The sequence below is a fragment of the Anguilla rostrata genome, chromosome 9, assembly GCF_018555375.3.
Source record: "Anguilla rostrata isolate EN2019 chromosome 9, ASM1855537v3, whole genome shotgun sequence".
Classification (NCBI taxonomy): domain Eukaryota; kingdom Metazoa; phylum Chordata; class Actinopteri; order Anguilliformes; family Anguillidae; genus Anguilla; species Anguilla rostrata.
Window position 1 is genome coordinate 30,710,816 of NC_057941.1, and position 16,731 is coordinate 30,727,546.

Here is a 16,731-nt window from a genome sequence, read left to right on the forward strand (position 1 = left end):
GAATATTACAAATAATTTTATTCACACAACTTCAAATGAGTCTATGACTACATTCAGTTTTCAGAGCATAGAAAAAAACTGTTAAGTATAAACAAGTTAAATATTTCATTTGAATATAAAGACAAAGAGCATCAACATGCCCTCCCTCCCCACAGATCAGAAATGAATACTTTTACAATCAGAATAAAATTAAGAAAGCAAAACAATGGATACCACTGGAGGATTTTAAAAGGCATCAATACAAACTGGAAAAACATTTTGATTTGACTTCATATCCATACAGGTACATCCAAAGTAATAAATGTAGTGGAGAAATAAGCCAACGGCCTTTAGAGTCTGAAAATGCTCCTCTTCACTTGCCACATTCAATCACTTTTTAACCAAATTTCTTATTCAACAGTATGTATAAAAGATAGTATTACATATTTATAAAAAGCAGTTGACTAGAGCACCAGCCTGATGTGCCCGAACATGAGTTCAGGGACATCCTATGACCACTCAAGGAACAAGAGCATCACCTGGAAAACGCCACCCAGGAAGTTGAGAGCAAAGTGCTTTGTTTGATTCATGTCAGCTAGCTACTGAAAGACACAGAAGCTCGGATGAAGAAAGGAGCACTCCATCAGGACAAATGTGGCGTTCTATAAGGGCACACGTGGAATGCAGTGTTCCATAAGGGGATGTGTGGAAATAATGCAATGTTCTATAAGGGCTGTACAGAATGAATGCATTGTTCTATAAGGGATGTATAGGAAGAATGTAGTGTCCTATAATGGGATGTCTGAAACAAATGCAGTGGTATATAAGGGGATGTGTGAGCAGAGCATTATGGTCTATAAGTGAAAGGACTCCTTAATCCACTGGTCCCGAGAGTTCTGCGCAGGCTGTGGCAGTGACAGAGTGGTTCCGGGAGCACCCTGTGCATCTTCCTCTCTGTCCTCATCCTCATCCTCCTCCTCTTCCTCTTCCTCCTCCTCCTCCTCCTCCTCTGAGAACCCATTCTCAGTAGTGAAGGAGCTCTCAGACATGAGGGAGGAGGACATGTCTTGAAAAACTCCTTTGTACTCCTGGATGGACTCGTACAGGGACCATAACTGGCACAGCAACGACATGTCCAACTGTCTTAGCCCCACCTGGGGAACAGAAATGACGGGGGTGGGGGGACAGGAAAATGTAGGGAAAGTAAGTCAAAAGGGCGGGAGTGATTAAAAGATGGGGTGCCATGCTACAGTAAGGAAGTGCTACCATAAGGCTGTGCGAACACATCCCACGGCAGCTGAAGAGTTGAGCAATGTGTCTTAACCTGAAAAGACTGAACTGTCCAGGTCTATAAATAAATAAAAATGTAAGCTATGCAACTCTGCCTAGAGGTAATGTGTGGGTGTGGTCTACAAATTAATAACAGTTAATTGGAAGACATTAGATTCACCGAAGGCTGATAGTTCGTGTCTATTTAACTATTTCAGGTTTCGAGTCGTCTGAACTAACAGTCGTCTGAACTAACAAATAACTAACTAACAACTCATCAAGACATGAACGACAAATCTGTAGGGGCACGTGACAAAAATCTTATGTTGTTGTTAATGTTCTTACCATCTCTTTACGAAGCATGGCCAGCGCTGCGTCCAGGCTGGCGGGCTTGCTACGGCCCATGGAATCACTAACTCTGGACTTGCTGATGTCGGCTTGGATGCGGGTCTTCTTGCTGTAAACCTTCTCGATGTCCCTCCACGAACCACCGCTGGAGTTCAGAATCCCACTGAGGCCTTTTGGAAGTGGGGGTAGACCTTCGATGGAGCAGACGCTTCCAACGGGACACTCCGGAGGACTAGACTGGAACCCGTTCATTTTTCCTCTTTAATCTTAAGAAATGACCCAATGTAAAATTGAATTAATTTTAAAAAGATATAACCTCACGTTTGTAATATTCAAAATACACATACCACCTTCAAACAAAACAATTTTCCATTTACAGCCTGTACAGATTCGACAAGTTAACTTGTTAACATGTGTAGGTAAAATAATACCCTACGGTTTACTTGCACTAGGCTCTTCGCTAACATGAATAGAGCCGTCTAAATATTTTCTGTGATTAACAATTTAGTCGAAAGAACATAAAATACAATTAATTCGTTTACTGTTTTTTTCCCAGAATAAATAAAAATGTTACGAAATTGTTTAAAATCAATGTAATGAACTAGTAAGCTACAAATGTACAGCTTTACGATCCCGAAACCACGGAGCTATTCCTGGCAGAAAGAAATCCCGCTCCCGCATATATTCATTCATGACATCGGTAAAATGTAGGCAAGTGTCAGTTTAGCCCGCTATCATCGCACGTCCTGACCCAAGATAACACCACTATTCGTTAGTTTCGGTACAGTAAATTCGTGGTCAAAGTAAAACAGTGCTTCACCTTCCAGTAGCCCTATGCTGTCCTCTTTTTGTTAATGCCTTTTTAACAGCACCAGCAGAGCATAGACCATGTCAACACTTCCGTTGTAGACAATAATAGGCCGAAAATGTGCAGTTCTCATTAACATCCAGTTGTCATTGTCATATTTTCCTCTTCTTAAGAGCTGCTAGATAGTTCGTTAGGGGCAGATCGGTAGTCTTGTTTTCTCGCAATCTTCCACGGTTGCCCGCAGCGGTTTTTCCTTTGTCTGTGTTCCCAACCTCGCCCCTCTCAGTATCTCCCCGCCCAACCCATACTCACGCCAGCTAGGAAATGGATTCTCGCCGCTGAGCTGGTACAGAGGTAATACGAAGGGTTGTAGAGCTGAAGCTCAACATCTGTTGCGAAAACGGAGGCAGTCCAAAACTGTTTACTGTTTTTTTAGAGAACGTTCAAAGTGTACTAGTTTAAAGCAAAGCTCAATTTGTTCCGGTTTATGCACCAAAATAATATATAATGGGCATATGATTAATCTTTAAATATGCCTTTAAAAACTACATTTCATGTCAGTGACTTATTACACCAGACAAAATATCTCCAGTTTAACAGATTTAATTCATGTTTTGTCAATATGGAGCACATTTCTGTCTCAAATCAGTGCTATTTCTCACTTTCTCACAGAAACTGGGCTGATAAAACATTTAATTCATAATTTCCTACACATGTCTGGATTAAACCTGGCGTTGTGACTTTGTATGGTTCCTACAGATGCAGGAAATGGGTGTACACCAAAAGATAGTGTCCAGTGGGGTATTTCACGAAGCAGGATTACCGAGTTAGCTGGATAACTCCGCTGAGTAAAACCCAAAACATCTCATTTTACGTCAGTCCATGTTCCAGAATAGGGAGCTTTCCGGGTTTTACTCCCGCTAACTCAGTAATCCTGCTTTGTGAAACGGGGCCCAGGTTCCTGAAAGGGGTGTGAAAATGGGTCTGAAATCATATGGATAGTGTCATTTTTATACATGTGGGGGAAATTGCAGTTCTATTTGCTTGTGAGCAGTACAGTTGGGATTTAAGATTTAAAACAATTAAAAATTTTACCCATTCATTTCCTCCACAATTTAAGTTTCTATATAACAACAGGGGATGTGTGCCACTAAATGACACCTCCCACAATACTAGAATTGAGGTAAGAATGTGAGGAATGAACACACACCTTGCCTTGGCACTCCACCATGCATTATTCCTAATCCCCAACCATGGCAACCCACAGACTGACTGGTGAACAAGTGCAACATCAACACGGCACTAACAGCAGTGGTTTTACAGCCCTTCCGGATCAAGCCATACAACCCCTCAGGCACAAACCAAAAGGAATAAAAACACATACACAGGGTTCTTTTCTTTTAAAACAACTTATTTATCCACAAATGAGATTACTGAACTTTCCGACCTTGAGTGAGGCTGAAGTGCTGGTTGGACTGGCTACGGAGGTGACGCACTGTGCGGGTAATGTGGTAAAACACTTAGGAGAAATGAGATTATTGAACTTTTCTGACCTTGAGTGAGGCTTAAGTGCTGGTTGGACCAGCTACTACAAAGGTGATGTGTTGCGCAAGTAATGTGCTGTTAAAAGTCTGAGGAGAACTGCAGGTCCCTCAGGCTGCGCAATGAATCTGCGCAGCAGCGGATGAGGTTGCAAAGCTGGATACTGGCTTCCACTGAAGCAGAGTGCTGCAGCTCCTGCGATGCCCATCGCATCTTCTGCAGGACTGCCTCTTCCGCGCAGAATGTGGTGGAGTGGTGGCCCGTCAAAGCTACTTGGGACTTGCTCCGCTGATTGGGAGGGGCTGTGGTCGGGAGGGAAGGGGCGGGGCCCGGAAGAGAGGACGTGGTATTTGGTTGTTCTGGTAGAGGTCCTCTTAGTCCAGAGGCCACACCCTCACAGTGCTCTGGATGTGGCAGACCAGGCACTGAGGGGGAGGCGTCACTGGGCGGGGTTCCGCTGACGAGCGGGAGAGGGTGAGCTGCCAGCTGTCTCTCCCTCACCTGTGAAATGGCAGCCTGGGCATTCAGTGCTGGAACAGAGAGCAAACCTGTGATGTCATTCTATCTGGGCCAATCAAAAAAGTTTCAACAATGTCACAACCCTTCCTTTAGACCAGGGGTGCCTAAACATGTAGCATAGAGGGCAGACTACGCAGTTTTTCATTCCAATCGATCACTTCACCTGCTGACTTCACTAATTAGTTCCCCTCTCTCCACTTGAAGATGTGCAATTTTTGTACGTCGCGTTGGATAAAAGCGTGTGCCAAATAAATGCAAAATAAAATAAATTGAGGCATCCAAATATTTGGGAGAAAACTCAATCCAAAATACGCTTTTTTGTGACATTTTGATATTGAGAAAAAAAACTAAATCCAAAATGTCCCTAGCTTCAATACGGCCATATTACCTTATTGATTTAAACAGAAAGTTTAGAGTGAGATTATTTGAAAACGCCACAGTAATATTTCACCTAAATCAGGTAAGAGGTACATCATGACCTCGTCTGTCATAAACAAGCGTCAAACTGGAGACATTTTGATTCTGAAGAGAAAACTCAATCCAACATGCAGTTTCTCAGTCGGCCTAAATTACTGTATTGATTTACACATTAATTTCAAAGCGAGATTGTCAAGCCGCGGCAGTGATATTTCGTGCAAATCATTTCTGATGTACTTCAACATACACCCATGCGTGAAAACACGTATGTCCCAAAATGCATACGTTTTCTGTAATTGCTCCGATTTTTGATTGTTTACCTAATAAACAGCATTGGTCGATCTTGATGAAGTGTTACGGAATTCCAGGAATTTTGTAGGGTAATTACTGATTTGTTTTTTTTAATTTGCATGTAGCAAATAGCTGATGTTTCCTTAAAGCCAACAAAATATTTCTGAAGTAAATGTAACTTTAAAATATATATTTCATCGCATTGCCACCATTGTGCCATTTCTCTTTGAGCCTTAGCTCGGTTCTAGAAGCACATAATAGCCTTAAACACTTAAGCAAGAACATGAAAGTATTCAAACGATTAGCAACCGATTTAGCTAATGTGTAACTGGCTATTTCGAATCGGGAGCCAACTACCGCCTAGTTATTGTGACTTACCCGAGGAGGAGGGTGTAGGCGGTGTCGCTGGCTGACTGTACTCGGGCGCCGTGACGGGTTTATTGTCAAAACAGACATCTATCCCCTGGTCCCCGGTACCCGCTAAGTGCCACCGCCCTAGCATTTCGTTTAGAAAATCAAAATATGGGCATTTTACCGTATCACTACCACTTGTGCTGTTGTGTGATTTCGCTTTACAGTACGATTGTTTTAACGATTTCCAGCGACAGCGAATTTGTTCCACTGTTCGGACGAAACCCGCCTCCACCATTTTGTTTGACACCTTTTTAAACATATGTACATTACGGTGTTTTCTTCCGTCAATGAACTTCAGAATGTCTAGTTTCTTAATCTGATTAAGCATAAACAGAGTTTCTTCATCAGTCCAAAAATGATTACTTTTATTAATTGCACCACCGCTCCTCACACTGCGCTGTATATTGCTGTTCGCCATGTTGGTTTGAGATTGAAGTGTACAAACAACATCCGGTTCACTGCATCTGGTGACCCGTCGCATGCGCAGTTTTAAAATATATCTAAATGCGACTAAGACGAGTACGTGCACCAATAATCATAGAACTGAGCAAAATTGGAGACGTATCTAGTTATGTTTACTCCTATTTTGACTTTACCTCGATTAAAATAATTATATAATGGCGTTTACATGACAACTGCCTTAATCGAGTCACAATTTCAAACCTTAAACCCACAAGATGTGTGCAAGATAAGTCTGACTACCAAACGGGTAAGGACTAAGAAATGTGTGCATGAGATGTTTACTGAAAAACTAAAACAAGGCAGCTTCATCATCCAAGACATGGAATAATATAGAATCATTCAAACCATAATAAACTGCCTTTCTGCACACAGGTATGCCAACCTCTACCTGTCAAACTGCCAAAGCTTAACAGATTTGGTCTTAATACTTAGATTGGAGACCTCTTAGGAAAACCAGTGTGCTGTTGTAAGCAGTTTTGGTGGGCCAGTAGGGAGAGATGGGGGCTCTGTGCTGTAAAATGCTCTGTCCAGATGTCAAACTGAAGTCCTGACTCTCTGGGGTCATTGAAGATCTCATTGCAATTTTGAGTGAGCAGTGAAATTCTACTGAAATCCCCAGAATACCGAATCTCAACATCTGGCCACCGCACCCAAGCATCCCCTATGTCTGACTGACTACACAATCATTTGCGTTCCCTAGCGGATTTGATTCCCCGGGTCATCCCTGCAAAACAGAACCAAGTTCTCAGCTGGCCTACCCTTGTACATGCTTGCGAGGAAATGGCACCACTGAGCTGTTATCCACAGAGGGAATATGGGCTGAAACCCATCTTTACCAAAAGATGGAGGCAGTGCAAAAGCTGCATACTGATTTTTAGTAAAAGTGTACCAATCAGATTAGAGTAAAGCTGAATTGGTTTCTAAGAGGTTTAACAGACCTATCATCATCATCAAGAAAATTGTTTATTTCAGTCTGAAATAAGTACCACTCCATAGAAATTGGGCTGATAAAACATTAAATTGGCAATTTCCTGTTTCTGGATTAAACCTGGCATTGTGGCTTTGTGCAGAATCAGGGAGTGAGTACACACCAGAGAGAGCTGTGTCTAAGTCAGCTTTAATGAGCAGCAGCACAGCAGATACACATTATGATCACCTGCTTTCCACCAAAGTTCACAGCTCCATTTAACTGCACACTTTCAGTCAAAGCCAGGTTCCTGAGAGGGGTGTGAAATGGGCCTGAAATCAAATGGACAGTCTCATTTATACACATGGGGGGAAACTGCAGTTCTATTTGCTTGGGATCTGTACAGTTGGGATTTAAGACCTATTACACCAAGTCAAATTCTACCCTTCCTTTTCCTCTACAGTTTAAGTCTCTATACAACAGGGGATTTGCATCACTAAATGTCACCTCCTACAATGATAGAAATGGTAAGAATGTGAGGAATGAACACACACCTTGCCTTGGCACTCCACTATGCATTAATCCTAATCCCCAACCATGGCAACCCTGACTGGTGAACAAGTGCAACATCAACACGGCACTAACAGCAGTGGTTTACAGTCCTTTAGGATCAAGCCATACAACCCCTCAGGCACAAACCAAAAAAAAACAACAAAAAAAAACACACAGGGCTCTTTTTTTAAAATAACCTCCTTTTTTTTACCATTAACAAGATTGAACTTTCCGACCTTGAGTGAGGCTTGGTGTCGGTTGGACTGGCTACAAGGGTGACATGTTGCGCAGATAATGTGGTAAAAGTTTCAGGAGAGCTGCAGATTCCTCAGGCTGCGCAGTGAATCTGCGCAGCTGCGGATGAGGCTGCAGAGCTGGATACTGTTTTCCACCGAGCTAGAATGCTGCAGCTCCTGCGACGCCCACCGCATCTTCTGCAGGACTGCCTCTTCCGCACAGAGTGTGGTGGAGTGCTGGCCCGGCAAAGCTGCTTGGGACTGGCTCTGCTGAATGGGAGGGGCTGTGGTCGGGAGGGGAGGGGCGGGGCCCGGAAGAGAGGAGGCAGGATTCGGTTGCACTGGTAGAGGTCCTCTTAGTCCAGAGGCAGCACCCTCACAGTGTTCTGGGCGTGGCAGACCAGGAACTGAGGGGGAGGAGTCACTGGGTGTGGTTCCGTTGACGAGCGGGAGAGCGTGAGCTGCCAGCTGTCTCTCCCTCACCTGTGAAAGGGCAGCCTGGGCATTCAGTGCTGGAACAGAGAGCAAACGTGTCATCATTTTGTTTGGCCCAATCAAGGGAGTCTCAACAATGTTACAGCCCTTCCTTTAGACCCCACAAGATATATGCAACATAGGTTTGGCTACCACATACCAAAGGACTAACAAATGTGGCATGCATGACATATTGACTGGCAGGGAAAGGGCAAGGCAGCTTCACCATCCAAGACAGGGAATAAAAACTGGATCTTGCCTATAGCCTCTTAATCATCCCTGATGATATCTGATTGACAACATGATCTCTTACATTCCCTACCAGATATGATGGCCCCTTACCTGGGTTGTCCTTGTCGATGTCTGAATCCAGCTCCTGGCATGCCACACAGTAATTCTTTTTCTGCTTGTCCTGTAAAAGGATTGTCTGGAAAGCAGAAAGGGAAAAACTCACTCCTCTTCTATGGCATCAACTTTATCCTCAAATCCCAACTATGAACTCATCCCTCACAGCTCACAGACCCACAACTCTTCCTGACTTGTGAGTCTCAAGACTATTTCTAAGGGTGTTCTGACCTAACCAGCTGGACTGTGAGCCAGCAACCCTCTGGTTTCAATGCAGATATTGCAAACATGGCAACTGCACTGTAAAATAACGGTCGTGATGACCTTTCAGACACCAGTTTTTCGGGACATAAGGTAACAGAGCAGGTGAACTGCTAATGGGGTCGTGTGCGCGCGCGCTGCTTATTCACCCCGCACTGCTCACAGCACTCGCCCAGCATCTTGTAGCCCTTCAGCAGATAGTCTCCCATCAGCTTGCTGATTTTGTCCTGTCGTTCCCGCCGAGCTTGGATCACCTTCATCTCTGCCTCCGACGGGGGCTCCCACTCAAAGTCATCGTCCTCTGCGGAAACGAGGGCATGGAATATTCACCAGTACTTTGTCTTTAGCTAGCTAACTACTGTCTAGAAAGGCCCCTGTTAATGGTTGGACTGGAGTAATGTAGCAGAACATAGCTATAAAAACTATATATCTACATTCATATAGTTAACATTTGCATGAGCGTAGCCACTTGATCGCTGCTACAGCAGGTGAGCTAGCCAAGTAACGTTAAAAGAAACGGTTATACTGCTAATAGCTTTTAAATTAGCTGACGGCAACCTTACTTTTTGCCTTCAATCGTGACTGAAGACTGTTAGACATTGCATACCGCTAGAAGCTTGCTACCGTAGTTGTTTAGCATAATTTGGACATTTACAATAGATTGGCAGTCGGACCCGTTAGTTAACTTTTACCCACTGTAGCCGACTATTACGCACTTGCCTTACTTAGCGTATATCTAGCTAACGTTAGCTAGCTGACTGGCATGTTCAAGCAATGGAAATAAAACTGCGAATTATGTTTCCAAGTAGAGTTGTAAGGTGCTATTACCTCAGTTGGTAAGTTAGTTTGTCACATTCCAATACCCGAGATATGACCTATCGACAACGTAACGTAAGTTACCGGCCAACCAACTTTCAAAGACAGCTGGTTATCTTGTTTTCGGGGAAAAAACGGCTAGCCAACTAGCATGAAACAGAAACGGCATGGCAGCTACCCTTACTTATGATGAGTGCTAGCACATTTTGCAATTAGCTTGCTTAACACCACATACACACACACATTTAATATTAAATCATACAAACTTCGGAACACTAAAACAAAAATCTACTAACCTGCCTTGAGAGACATGTTTCCAGCACCCGGCAGCATTTCCAAGTCCGTGACCGAAAGCATAAACCACGTTCTGGGTTTTTTTCTGGATGTTTACGCTCCGGGTATTACTCGTTTTACTACCCCCTACTGCCCCGGAGGGAAAATACACGGACCAAGTAAATTCATTTTATCAAACTCTAGCGGAAGAGGGAGTAAGCTTAGGGATGGCGAAACTGGGGAGTTCTAGCCATGTGAAACAATGGCTGGGGCTCTTCTGCCTGACTCCTGACACTGAACGCAAATGCTTTTTTCATTTTTTCAAATAATTTTTTCATGGAGACCAAATTCTTAATCAATGAGTTATTGCCAACAGGTACTGGTAGCTCTCCCATGTATTCTATAGACTCACAACATACTCAGATCCTGCTTTCCTCTTTATGTCCTCTCTGTTTCTTATCAACAGGATTTTCCAGTGGAATATGACAGAACAAAAAACATACATCAATTGCCATAGTATTGTTCTTGGTCACATCTCTGTCATAACAATATGGGGTTGGTGAGTTTTCACTCACATTCACAGGGTCAAGCCCGAACACCTGCTTCAAAGTCTTTTTAAAAATAATGAATAAACCCACAAGGTGCATTTCATACCATAAAAATCTGTCTTTTTGGATCCCATGTATCCTGTATTTTCCAGTTCCTGATACATGATTTAACTCTTTAATGAGGACTATTAAAGGAACTTTCACAAAGGTTTTAACATGACCATTCGAAAACAGTTTATTCATAAATAACACCTTTCACAGATCACAGACATAAAAGTAGTGGGTCAACCGGTGTTTGCCTTCCATGTGTGGTTCAGCAGGACCACGCAAACCATACAGTACATACTCAGAAACCTATCTTGTGCTATAATATTGGTAATTTAATATTTTCATGTACTGGATGGATTAAAAAGCATTTTATGTAGGCCTACTGTGTTTTCAATAATGCGCATTTCAGTGACAGCTGTCGTTTACTCAGGTGTGTATGGAAAGCATGTGCCTCTTTTTTTCCCGCAAGGGTTTCTCAAAAAAAAATTTCTCTGCAGTTTGGAATTTTCTCTCATATTTGCGATCCCGTCCAACATCTTCGGTCAATTTTAGCAACTCCGGACTAGTGCTTGCGGTCTGGGCAGCCAGCTGGGCTGCGCAGACATGGCCGCCATTATGCACAGCTAGCGCAGGCAGACTGCAGGCACCACGCTGACCAGAGGAGTCGCTGTTGCACAACGTGGTATGGGATACTCATTTGATTCACACTTTTCATCCCTGGGGACTGCTATAACCAGTGCTGGACTCGCTGGCACAAATGAACAATACAAGGGTTAACAGTTACACACACTCATGCGTGTGTGAAATTATGGGAACATGCTGAGCCTGAGAGAGCACATTTCTCATTCACCCTCTTCATTTCTACTACTTTCTGTCATGTCAGGCCAGTGCTGGTTTGGGCTTTGGTCGGGCACCAGTTGAACCCTCGATGCCGATCTCCTCTCCAGCCATGCTGTCCTTCTGCCACCCGCCATGCCATAGTCCTCCCAGCCACCTGAGGGCACTATCATCCCAATGCTCTGGAAGCAGCAGGAGAAGGTAGCCAGTCCCAATGATTCCCGCAGCAGCCAGCCTCACCTGGCTGAGCTGGGAAGCTCCAGTCAGGTACAAATCTGCAGCTACACAGGGTGCAATGGGGTTAGAAACTAGCCAATTAATATTCCTGAGCAGTCTGGAATGTATATGGTGTTTAGAATATACTACACAGCTCAGCTGGAATACTAGCAATTATGTTAACTTGCCATGTGTGGTCTGTTTGAAAAAATCAATTTACCCTCAAATGAAATACAACAGCACTGTAAAATAAATACTATCAATTATGCCTACTAGATTACTTCCATATAACTCCAGTGGCTTTATAGCTCTTGTATTCTTTATATTTTTGTAATGCTTATATTTTCACTATTGCTGGAGGGATTAAGACCTTGTCATTTATACATATTCCTTACAGTACATCTTTTGTAAGCAACTTATCATTCAGCATGACATACTCAGATACTGAGATTCATGTAATGCTTACATGGAATTTACACATAGGGATAAACTGAGTACATACACATTTACACTAGTAACTGTGGGTAATTACATTGAGTGTTTGCTGTATTTCCTGCAGCACAGTGTGGTGTAAGAATGCCCTTGCACAATACATAGAGCTTACATGTACAATTACACAGGAGCAAGGAGCCCTTACACAATCATACAGCTTCCAGGTAAAAATTACACATGAACAAGCGGGAACAGGATTGCTGCAAGCACGACTAGATTGCAAGATTATTGCAAATGTAAAACTTGAGTCAGTAATGCTATAACCCAGTGAATTTCATCACTGGCAAGCAGGCTGTAGGAAACAGAATGACGGTGTGTCAGTGGTTACCGGTGCTTGCTGGGACACTCAGCAGGACCCCCAAGGAGATGAATGTGGGGTACGTGAGAACTCCCCCCAAATTCACCAATACATTGAAAGCTGGAAAGAGTGGAGAGAATTATTAAAGTTATTATAAGTTATTATTATTAAAGAGTATACACATAACACAGGTGAGTAAAGCCTGTGGGATAAAAACTGGAAAAGCTATTATTGATTATTTGATTACTGTTAGAAAACATTTCTCATGGATCTGAGGCAGTAACTGACTGTTATAAAGTACATTACAGAACTCATGCAATGAACAGTTGGCATTACTTAGTAAAAGGTGTGACTGAGAGTAAGGGTAAGTACGATGTGGGGAGCAAGAGTTTTGTGAAGGAGAGCATGTGTGGCTGAGCAATTGTGAAAGGGCTCCCCCTAGAGGCCATCCCACCAAGTAGCAGCGCAGCCAGGCCACACAGCATGTCCCAGGGCATGCGCTGGGAGAAGGGCCAGTACTCCACGTGGGTGAGGTAGAGCAGCACACACATCCAGGAGTGCAGAGCGCAGCTGCACAGGCCCACGCAGGACAGCAGCACACTGGCTACGCCCGCACCAACTTCCCCCACCCTCCGCTTCAGCAGCACCTGGAGAGCACACACACACACACACACACCCACACATGCATGCACGCACGCACACACACAAACACATGCATAAACACACACGCACACACACACACATACACGCATGTACACACACACACATATGCACACAGACACACATACACGCATGTATACACACACACATACATGCACACGCACACACACACATATGCACACACATGGACAATGGACAGACACTCAATACAGTATGGCAGCACAAAGTGTTTTTTTGTTTAAGCAAAGGGTTTGGGCATTACATCACTCAGAGCTAGGAGTTGACTGAGTCAGGAAGCAGAGAGAGCTGGAGGGAAGCGAAGAAATTGAGGATCATGGGAGAACAGAGCTGGTGCTGACCTTGTACAGGGCGGAGGTGGAAGCAGAGCCCACCCCAAGTGCCACCCCAGTGATGGAGTCACTATGGAAACCATCAGCATAGGCCATCATGACAATTCCAGTGATGGAGAGGATGGCTCCCACTATCTGCAATAGACAACACAAAAAAAGTCAATCTTAACAAGTATTTTGGTCTTATATTTAGACTTAAAATCTTATTTCTGTTACTTTTTTGCTAAATAGGACAAAAAGATTGCCTATGAAATGAGACAGTTTGACTCTTTTCAAGATTTGCCAATAGAGAAGGATCATTTCAACTGTAAATAAAAATCAAATATTTTCTACTTGAGGGAAAAAAAAGGATTTTAAGGTACTCAAGGTCGATACTCTTTCAAATATGACCACCGCACAATAATCTGGACACACCCACCATCCAGCCATCGACCAGCCCACATGAGGCGAGACAGGGGCGCGGGGCGGGGTGCAGTGTGGGGTGCTGGGCGTGGCTGGGCGAGGAGCAGGGTGCAGGGCGAAGCGAGGTGGGGGCAGAGCTCACCCTGACGCCCATGAAGCGGTCACGCAGGCCGATCCAGGACAGCAGGAAGGTGAAGGCCTGGCTGCAGCACAGGACGGTGCTGGCGTCGCTGGCTGAGATACGGCTCAGCGCCAGCAGGTACAGGTAGCCGGAGAGGCTCCACAGCACGGAGAAGGGGGCGGAGCTTCGCAGGAGCGCCCGCAAGGGCACCGCCCCTCCTCCTAGGGCCTCGCCGCACTCCCTGCAAGAGTTTAAGGAAAACTATCAGACCCCAAATGCGAGGGGGTGGGGGTGCCAGGGGGTGAGAGACCACAGCACGTCACATTACATTGCATCAGTTTATTCATCCAGGTGTATTTACAGCATAAAGTATATTCAAATACACATTGATGGATTTACGAGAGCTGCAGTAACAACAAAAGCCACTAACAGCAAAGTAATAAGTGACAGAATGAAGTGTGCTGTTTGCACATTCCTGCCAATCATATTTAACAAACATGACAATTGGCCTAATAATACTGAAAGCTACTGGGTTCAGACAGGGTAGCAAGTTCAATTGCAGTAAGTGGGGAAACAAGTGCATGGTATATCTTAGACTAAAGATATACCGTAGTTGGTAGGGTAAAGCCAATTTAATAGCACCAGCTTACGTGCCAATCCTGAAGTGCAAACGCTTGTTTATCTTAAAGTGAATCTGAGAAGATTAGACACCCAAAGCAGCTTATATTGAGTTTGAGTGTGTTTATACTGCAGTATGTGAAGACTATAGTCTGCCACATGACTGTTAAACTCTTTGTCTGCAAAAACTGCAATCAGCAGGTAACTCGGTAAACTAAAACAATTGTTTTTAATGTTCTGAAAACGGCCATTGTCATCTCTGAATACATTATTTTTCAGCTCAAATAATCCACCTTGGTATCATGTTCCATTGAAGAATCAATGTGAATGTGACATATACTAGCAACACAATCATAGCTAAATATATTTGTTGAGTGAGGAACATTTATAAATGGTCACAAAAGTTTAAAAAAATCATAAACACATTAATACAAATATGAACTTGCATTTCATGTGTATATCAAATCTGATTCTTTCAAAAAAATTGGGAGACCTGGATAACCTCTACCCAAAACTCTAACAACTAGATACAAAAAAATAAACGTTTTGAGGATTTCTAAATTTTCACAGTTGAATTTACCCACCTGAAGCGAGTCACTGGCCTCTGCCTCTGGTCCGATCCGATTAGATGTCCCAGGTAGTACAAGGGGAAGACAAGAAGGTTCCAGGTGCTGCAGAACCAGGTGATGAAGAAGGGGGCGTGGAGTTTGAGGAGGACCAGCTTGGCACTGTGAGTGCTGGCAGTCCAGGCCAGTGCAACGGCACCCCCCAGCACCACCCCCCATGCCACCCGCCTGATGCCAACCAATGGGCAGCGATCACAGCACCCTGTCGCACTGTCCCCCTCAGACCCCGCCATTTCGGACATGGTCGCTTCCTCCCCTGCTGCGTCATCTACAAGGGGCGGGTGGGGGTCAGGATCAGGGAAAGGTCATAGTTTAGAGGTCGCTCACACAACACACTGGGTATCCAGTCCATCAGGCTTCTCTCCTTCCATGAACCTCTGCAGTATGCTCTGTGAGTGCAAGTTAAGACATGAAGCCTGCACTGGGTTCATAACAAGGATACACAGAAAGGAGGAGGCACCCAATAAGAGATTAACCAATAAAGTCCTGTCAAAAATACAGTATAACTGACATAATTCTGAGGTTAGCCCAAACACCCTTGACCAACGTATTCATGGAGAAACAGGCTACCAAAAGGACAGGTCTGACAAAAATTCGGTTTAAGAAAAGCATTGGAAAAAAACTAAAATATGAGCCAGGTTTCAATGTTCCAACTGAAAACTTATTGATATCATTGGACATTTTACAATCATCAAATGATTTCCCTCCCATTCTTTTTCCAGTGACCAATCATAATTGAAGGCCCGTCCCTTTGCTTTGAACACCTCCATTCTGGAAGGTGCACACATGCATGTACATTCTCTGAAATGCATGAAGTCACCTTTTCGCTTCTTTTCACTATGCAATCTGCCTGTGCAGTGACCACACACTGAGGAGAGGAACATCCTGGCAAATATTTCGGCCAATCGTGTGTCGCTCCATGACACCCCTGCCACAGCTGGTACTGGAGCAGCCAGCATTCGGGCCATATGGCACATCCCTCAGCACAGTGCTTTAACTGGATATACCACTCATTTGAAAGTACTTGTTCTCCCAAAATAAAATTGCATGGTGTATCATCTCTAATAATCCCTAATCAAATGTTGGTTGATTCATATCCAACCTTTGATGAATAGATTTCCAAACAAAAAAACATGAATTACAGGAAGCACTGACACTGATTCCTGTTCTGGTTGTGTCAGGTGATTTCTGTGATGTCATCAACAAGAAATCTATGACATCACAATGAGAGACTGAACCAGGCGATGCGTCTTACCTGGAGGGGCAGGAGGCGAGAGGGCAACAGGAGCGACAGTAGCGGGGGAAGGAGACACTTTGGCCGTTAGCTTGTTCATGGCTGTCCTTCTCTGTGTTCCTCTGCGCTGATAGTCCTGCTTTACTCAGGACCCCAAATGTAAGGAGTGTAAGCCTCTGAGGGGGCAGGACAGGGTGTAGCAGGCAGGTGGATTAATATACTTAAACTAAGGAGATCAGCCAATCATCTGGCTCCGTAATTACCATTGCACCACGGGCAATCTCAATCTCAGCATCTACAATCCTCCCAAACCACTCATCATCATAACCAGTAAACAAAGCACACACACATGCACTCACAAACACAGA

General features: G+C 44.0%; 4 protein-coding genes across 4 annotated transcripts; all 4 read right to left on the reverse strand.

Moving 5' to 3' along the window:
- Positions 1-2,722, reverse strand: fam89b (family with sequence similarity 89 member B). Its single transcript, XM_064351711.1, has 3 exons — positions 2,417-2,722; positions 1,594-1,862; positions 1-1,133 (listed from the first exon to the last, which is right to left on the reverse strand). Exons 2-3 carry the CDS (start codon positions 1,846-1,848, stop codon positions 834-836), a joined length of 555 nt encoding a protein of 184 aa, XP_064207781.1. The 5' UTR covers positions 1,849-1,862; positions 2,417-2,722; the 3' UTR covers positions 1-833.
- Positions 2,723-3,794: 1,072 nt separating this feature from the next.
- Positions 3,795-7,007, reverse strand: LOC135263543 (uncharacterized). The gene is made up of 2 exons (XM_064351709.1): positions 5,552-7,007; positions 3,795-4,476 (listed from the first exon to the last, which is right to left on the reverse strand). Exons 1-2 carry the CDS (start codon positions 6,066-6,068, stop codon positions 4,028-4,030), a joined length of 966 nt encoding a protein of 321 aa, XP_064207779.1. The 5' UTR covers positions 6,069-7,007; the 3' UTR covers positions 3,795-4,027.
- A 143-nt stretch (positions 7,008-7,150) lies between these two features.
- LOC135263544 (protein ZNRD2-like) lies at positions 7,151-9,109 on the reverse strand. The gene is made up of 3 exons (XM_064351710.1): positions 8,974-9,109; positions 8,561-8,645; positions 7,151-8,256 (listed from the first exon to the last, which is right to left on the reverse strand). Exons 1-3 carry the CDS (start codon positions 9,082-9,084, stop codon positions 7,817-7,819), a joined length of 636 nt encoding a protein of 211 aa, XP_064207780.1. The 5' UTR covers positions 9,085-9,109; the 3' UTR covers positions 7,151-7,816.
- LOC135262566 (solute carrier family 35 member F4) lies at positions 9,045-16,463 on the reverse strand. The gene is made up of 8 exons (XM_064349577.1): positions 16,385-16,463; positions 15,088-15,397; positions 13,907-14,126; positions 13,372-13,497; positions 12,807-12,999; positions 12,383-12,472; positions 9,937-11,627; positions 9,045-9,125 (listed from the first exon to the last, which is right to left on the reverse strand). The coding sequence occupies exons 1-7, from the start codon at positions 16,461-16,463 to the stop codon at positions 11,389-11,391; spliced, it is 1,257 nt and encodes a 418-aa protein (XP_064205647.1). The 3' UTR covers positions 9,045-9,125; positions 9,937-11,388.
- Between the last annotated feature and the right edge of the window lie 268 nt (positions 16,464-16,731).

What these genes read in the sequence shown, in the direction of transcription:
- fam89b (XM_064351711.1), bottom strand. Translation starts at nt 1,848, where the DNA reads ATGAACGGGTTCCAGTCTAGTCCTCCGGAGTGTCCCGTTGGAAGCGTC. An exon ending in CCATGCTTCGTAAAGAGATG is followed by an intron (nt 1,134 to 1,593) that starts GTAAGAACATTA and finishes TCTGTTCCCCAG; the next exon opens with GTGGGGCTAAGACAGTTGGA.
- LOC135263543 (XM_064351709.1), bottom strand. Translation starts at nt 6,068, where the DNA reads ATGCGACGGGTCACCAGATGCAGTGAACCGGATGTTGTTTGTACACTT. An exon ending in GCCTACACCCTCCTCCTCGG is followed by an intron (nt 4,477 to 5,551) that starts GTAAGTCACAAT and finishes TCTCTGTTCCAG; the next exon opens with CACTGAATGCCCAGGCTGCC.
- LOC135263544 (XM_064351710.1), bottom strand. Translation starts at nt 9,084, where the DNA reads ATGAAGGTGATCCAAGCTCGGCGGGAACGACAGGACAAAATCAGCAAG. An exon ending in AGTGCTGTGAGCAGTGCGGG is followed by an intron (nt 8,646 to 8,973) that starts GTGAATAAGCAG and finishes TCTGCTTTCCAG; the next exon opens with ACAATCCTTTTACAGGACAA. An exon ending in CATCGACAAGGACAACCCAG is followed by an intron (nt 8,257 to 8,560) that starts GTAAGGGGCCAT and finishes TCTCTGTTCCAG; the next exon opens with CACTGAATGCCCAGGCTGCC.
- LOC135262566 (XM_064349577.1), bottom strand. Translation starts at nt 16,463, where the DNA reads ATGAACAAGCTAACGGCCAAAGTGTCTCCTTCCCCCGCTACTGTCGCT. An exon ending in CTCGCCTCCTGCCCCTCCAG is followed by an intron (nt 15,398 to 16,384) that starts GTAAGACGCATC and finishes CGCCCCTTGTAG; the next exon opens with ATGACGCAGCAGGGGAGGAA. An exon ending in CCTGGCTGCGCTGCTACTTG is followed by an intron (nt 12,473 to 12,806) that starts GTGGGATGGCCT and finishes CACTCTTTCCAG; the next exon opens with CTTTCAATGTATTGGTGAAT.